This window comes from Oryzias latipes, chromosome 4 (genome assembly GCF_002234675.1).
Source record: "Oryzias latipes chromosome 4, ASM223467v1".
Taxonomy (NCBI): Eukaryota; Metazoa; Chordata; class Actinopteri; order Beloniformes; family Adrianichthyidae; genus Oryzias; species Oryzias latipes.
In genome coordinates, this window is record NC_019862.2 from 28,661,282 (window position 1) to 28,667,443 (window position 6,162).

General features: G+C 41.1%; 1 protein-coding gene across 1 annotated transcript; it reads left to right on the forward strand.

The window, feature by feature from the left end:
• Positions 1-64: 64 nt before the first annotated feature.
• On the forward strand, positions 65-4,381 carry LOC101170582 (proteasome subunit beta type-11-like). Its single transcript, XM_004068396.4, has one exon. The coding sequence runs from the start codon at positions 492-494 to the stop codon at positions 1,563-1,565; it is 1,074 nt and encodes a 357-aa protein (XP_004068444.1). The 5' UTR covers positions 65-491; the 3' UTR covers positions 1,566-4,381.
• Positions 4,382-6,162: the final 1,781 nt, after the last annotated feature.

Genomic DNA, 6,162 nt, shown 5'->3' on the forward strand with positions numbered 1-6,162 from the left:
ACTTACATTTAAAGCACAAGAGCTTTTGTGTCTGAGCTATTTTTACTGTACTGTGAAACAAAACACTAGATCTGCCTCTGTGTTCTTATGGAAGTGCTGCATCGAAGGACAGCGGAGACTTTGACCTAATTCGTTCTAGTCTGGTCAAAGGCTTCACCGTCACCTCACGGTTACTTTGGTGTTTGCCCACGCGACACTTTGAATATATCTAATGTAGCAGCCAACATTAATGAAGCATCAGCAGCTGCATCCTCTGTTTTTAAAGAAAATGAAAATGATAGAATGGATCGTTTTAGGTGACCATGCGGAAATATGAGACAAGGCATTGGTCTATATAAACAATGATTTCTGCTCAACTTCGGGGTTTGATGCCGAACGAGATTCAATGAGGACTTGTCTTCTGCAGAAAACATCTGTTTAATTCAACCGGGATAGAACATTTGAATGTTGTTTTGTTTGTGATATTCAAAAACTGTTGGGCAGCAGGTCACATGGCTCTGCAGGATCTGTGCAATTTGCAGCACATTCTCCTGGAGAGTGAAGCAGCAGAACAATCACCTGGTAGGTTTGGGGAAAAGGCTGCTTCCAGCTATGAAAGTGGTCTTCACAGCTCCAGTCTCTTGGATTTTTATATACCAGTGGCTGAGTGTCTGGATGAGAGTCCAATCGAGTTTGGGCAAATCCGTCCGGATCAGAGCTCCTGCAGCATCTCTTCTGAGAGTTCTCCGCTCCCCAGCCTTCCCTTTGTTTCCTCTCAGCCTGTACCTCTCCCGTTCCCCATGGCTCACGGCACCACCACCTTGGCGTTCGTGTTTCAGGGCGGCGTCCTGGCTGCTGCAGACACTCGCTCCAGCTGCTCCGGCCTCGTGGCGTGCCCTGCCTCCCAGAAGATCCTGCCCATTCACAGCCACTTGGTGGGCACCACCTCTGGGACTTCAGCCGACTGTGCGCTTTGGAAACGAATTCTGTCTCGGGAGCTCAGGCTCTACCAGCTCCGCAATGGCCGCCGTTTGAGCACAAGTGGAGCGGCCAAGTTGCTTTCACACATGCTTCACCCTTTCAAGGGAACTGAGCTGTGTGTGGCGGCCACGCTGTGTGGGTGGGATGACCACAGTGGCAGCAGAAGAGCAGCTCAGGGGCAAAAGACTGATCTGGAAGCCGTGTCCAGTGACAAGGTCTCTCTGTCAAAGAGCTCCTTTCTTACGCAGCAGCCCTGCGCCAGGAAGGAGGCAAGTCTCTCTGGACCAAGCCTGTTTTATGTATGCAGCGATGGCTCTCGGCTGCAGGGAACGCTCTTCTCTGTGGGATCAGGATCCCCATATGCATACTCAATTTTGGACCAAGGGGTTCAATGGGGGCTGACTGTGGCCGAGGCCACATCGATTGCTAGGGAGGCTGTGTACAGGGCCACATACAGGGACGCATACTCAGGAAATTGTGTGGACATCTATCACGTCACCTCACAGGGATGGACTCGCAGGACCAGGGAGGACTTGAAAGAGGAGTATTACAGAGAAAAGGAAAGTCGGAGGCAAACTCACGAAGCAGAAAAAAAAATGTTGTGAAACATGAGAAGTAAACGTCAAGTATTACAGATAGATTCTTTGAAATTAATACAAACTTTTTTTTTAAAAAGCCAGGCAGTTTCATCCTCCAGGCTATTTTGTTTTTTATTTTGGGCAAAACAAATTGTTCCATTTAATCAGCAGCTGATGTTTTGTTTGCACTCCTGATAAAATGCAATCTAACCACACTTCTGGCTGGCATTTTGCAATAGACATTATGAATAATTTTATCATTTCAAATTTGACATAATTACAACCTACTCCCACATTTGGTTTAATGGCCAAAGCAGAGAGAGGCAGACAATGAGCAGTCTAAAAATTCAAACAGCTGGAGGCCGAATGTTGAAATTCTCCCCCTTTTTTTTGTTGGAAGAAATATAGTCAGGAGCCAAAGACGGATTAATGTCTGCTGTCAGAATGCTTTAGAAGTGTCTTTTATGGTTTCCATAAATTATAAAATTAACTATATTTTGCTCAAACTTGTCTGCCCATTTGCGTAGGAGTAGCTTAGGTTGTAGATCATTCCTTATTGGTCAAGACGCAGCAACAGGCTAATAGAGATTCATCTTCCGCTTTTGAAAAGATGACAAAGTAAATAAATAAAATTGTTTCCAAACAATACAATTTACCATGTGGCAGAAGTTTCATAGCATGTGTCAAAGTGTCGCATGACGTTGTGCTTCTGCATGGAGATTTGATGAGCAAGTCAGAAGTGCTGCAACATTTTGTGTGGCAAGAGCTCTTAATGGCCAACATGTCCATACATGTGCAGCCAGCGTGGCCATGTGTTATTACCAGCATAAAATAAACGACATGCACGGATGCATAACTGCAGCATAAGAGGAGATGTGTACTATGTCTAGTGTGTGAAGAAGGAAAAGCCTCGCCCAACTCCCCAACCTCATCTATAATTCCTCTCTTTGGAAGATCATTAATGGTAGCGAACAAAAAGCCATAACAAGTAAAATCCAATTACTGATTTCAAATCCTGCAAGGGACTTTGTATTTTTATTTTTTTGAGGACACACTTGTGAATCAAAGTTTGACGCCATAAAAGAAAGAGCTGTGAGTCCAAATTTAAACAGACAGCAGTTCTGCCTTTGCTCTGCCTCTTCAAAGTGTTTTGTTCTGCTCTACCCGTCTTCGCTCCTCGCACACAAACTCCATCTAAAAGCAGAACAAACGGCCCTTGCTCTGACCAAAATGTGTCTACCGGCGTGGACCCAATCATCGACATTGCATCGGCAAACATTATTCTGTTTCCATTCATCTAAACGAACTTTGAAAACTTGAAAAGGCAGAATTTTAAGCTCAGAACGTGCTCTGCAGTTTTAATAAAAAATACCCTAGTACATCTTCCCTAGCAGGCTTTCTGCTGCTTGACGTTATGTGCTTGCTCAGTATCTGGCATTAATAAAGCTCCCACAGGCTGCTTTATACCAGGGAACTGACAAGTGACCTTAGGGTCATCCCACTATCATTCCAACTTCCTTAAAGGCTCTGCTTTTTGTTAGTCATCACACACAAGTCAAGGCTGTGCTGTGTAGTCACTTTTTACTGTGCCAGGAGCTCAGAAAGCGTGGTTTGATGATTCTGCTTTTAATCAAAGGACTACATGAAAAATATCTAGCATGAAATAACCCAGAATTTAACGCATCAAAATCACTTACATGATCTCAACAGAAAAGGCTGTGTCTGCTTTGGAAGGAAAATCATTTCAGCTGAAAAAAGATCCAGCATGTGGTCGAACACGTTTTTAATCACGTCTATCTTCACTCATAATTGCAGCATAAAATACCCTTTTTAACGGGTTCATGGCAACATTGTCCAATTCTAAGCTAAGGTCACAATCTCCCCCTCTGTTCCTGAGCCTATCTAAAATCCACCATGACACAAATAGTCACATGTATTCATTTTTTAGTTCAATTAGTACAAAAGCAATAGTGAACAGGAGTAAAAGACTTTTCTGTGTACAACCCAGATCACCTTTTTATATGTATTGATTTTCTATTATATATTTGGATAGAAAAAAAAACACAGATGTATGGGAGATGCCATGTTGAGTTCAAATCCTGGACATATCCACAGTGGACTGATCATTTCTAATGTAACTCATAGGATTTTTAACACTTGACTGGATCTAACGTCACCCAACTTGACAATATTTCAGGAGAAAGAGGCAAAGTAACCAAGCCCCCCCACCCCAATTGTATTCCTGAATTTGAAAAAAAACACGGAAAGTTACTGAAGGTTTGTTTCCCCCAAATGCCTTCTGCGGTCATGGGGTCACTGCAGCCAACCGGTTAGGTGTTAGGTTTAGTTAGGTGAAGGCTTGGTACACCCTAGTACCAAGGTTGCTAGTCTGTGACCGGGTCGTAAAATCCCACTCATATTCCCATCTAGAGACAATTTAATAGTAATCTATCAACCATTGAAGCATGTTTTTGGACTTTGGGAGAAAGTTGGAGTGCTGCAGAGAAAATCCATGCATGCACTAAGAAAGCATGCAAACTCCACACGAAGCACCCAGCTGGGATTTAAACAAGAGCCATCTAGCTGTGATGCAAGAGTGCAAACCACTACACCATTGTGCGGCCCAGGTTGGTTTCCAAAAACAGCAAATCCCATTTAATCCCAAAACGTCAAACTTTACACCTAAAGTGAGCACATGCTGACAGCCATTATGTCAGGTGACAGCTGAAGAAGGTCCCCACGTTCTTTAAATGAAGGATAAAATGTACTGAATTGTGGTTAATGCTTGTGATGTTTTAAACATGAATCTGTTTGAAAAATAAAAACACATTGTACAGATGTGACTTTGACCCATATTTCCTTTCAATTTACTTGCAATATAAAACGTCAACGAGATTGGTCACTCAAATTTTAAGCTTTCTTCTTTGAATCGCAAAATTCAGCCGAAGTCATTTACAAAATCTAAAATTAAACATTTTTCTGCCTTAAAATGATAATGATGGATTGTCTTGGTTTATGAGTCCACTCACCACACCAAGACGCAGACCTGCTTAAATTACATTAAATGTTCCAGTTGGAGCATACTGACAGTTTTCTTTGGGTCTTCATGGTTTTACTTGACGTCAGTCACTTTACATGAAGAGATTCTGCTGTTACTGTTACATATCTGAATCCTGTCCTTATTGATTATGACCTTATTAAAAGAAAATAACATGACTAAAAAATACTGAGAAAGTGTCAATGTTTTCAACATTAAAAATGATAAATAAATTAATGAGGATACATTTGGAAAACAATTAGATCGAATTACTGGAAACAACTGTGTAACAAAGATCTCCTTCGTTACTTTATTAAAGTTATAGGTATGGTACATGGGCACACAACATTTTAAAAAGTAACATTTAAAACAGTAATAAATGTCACATTTTATAGGTTTGAATAAGGGTTTATTGGGGTTTGCATGATTTTATTTTTCCTGTGTGGTGTGTAGATGAATTGGCAGCTACCTGGAAGAAAGGATTGTTAGTTTCATTATTAGGTTAAGATGTGACTGCAAGATGTACTCACCTGTGTTTGTCTTTTCCAGTGTGCTCCAGCAAAACCCTTCCCCTAGGAACAGAGCTATATTTAAGGTTCCGGGAGAATCTATTCAGAGGCCTGAGGGGGGAAGTCATTGTATTTGGGAGATATTTGTTGTTTTAATGTTTCTACTTGATGTTTTAAATTAGAGTAATAGAAATTAATTTGATTTTAGAATTTGTTTAAGGAATTTAGAAAAAAGAATTCATCCTTTTTATATGAATTGTAGATTTCAGTAAAGGTAAACCTCCCTCCAGAAAGGAGGAGATGGTATGCTTAATTGGTATTTAAACCACCTGTAATTTTAGTGGCGAGGCCTCTTGCGTTTGTGAATGTGTTGGACAAATAAATATCTTTACTAATTTAACCTGACCTCTGAGAACTTCCTACACTCCCACTGCTCAAAGGCCAGCCGCCGGTGACAAACTGAAATGATCACAATATATTTATGGTTGTTGGTTTATATTTATGGTTTATTTTTGTTAAATATAAAGTCATTATTTAGTACTGAACGGAGAATGGATAAGAGTTAGAACAGTTTAAAGCCCAACAGCAGAACACAAGCCAACATATAGCACTGGCTGCGCTTTCATGTGCAAAAATCAGATTAATCAGATTAGAATTGAACTGTGCACAGGATCCCAGAAAAACTTCATCCGATTATAACAAACGTTTACATACTCCACATAATCCAAATGAAGCATTTTGACATGCGCAGAACTCTCTAAAATACCGGCAACGGCCGTAGAAGAAGAAATAGCGAGTTCCATTGTAAACAAACAAAGCTGCAGCACAGAGCGAGACGATCTTCTTAACGATCTTCTTCTTATTATTAACATATTAATTATTGCAGTTGTCACAGCAGCCAAACAAGAATATTTGGTATGCTTATTATGAAGTGCTTTTTCGGTTATAATTTTTTTGGATCCGAGCGGCTGGTGCTTTATTCTTGGCTGCACGGAGCCGGAAGAAGGGTTAGGATTAAGGCCCGTACACACCGGGACGAATATTCGCCAGGCGTTATTCGCCAGCGTTTTTCCTCACG

Bases quoted from the DNA above. Each gene is read 5' to 3' on its own strand.
- LOC101170582 (XM_004068396.4), top strand. From the start codon at position 492: ATGGCTCTGCAGGATCTGTGCAATTTGCAGCACATTCTCCTGGAGAGT.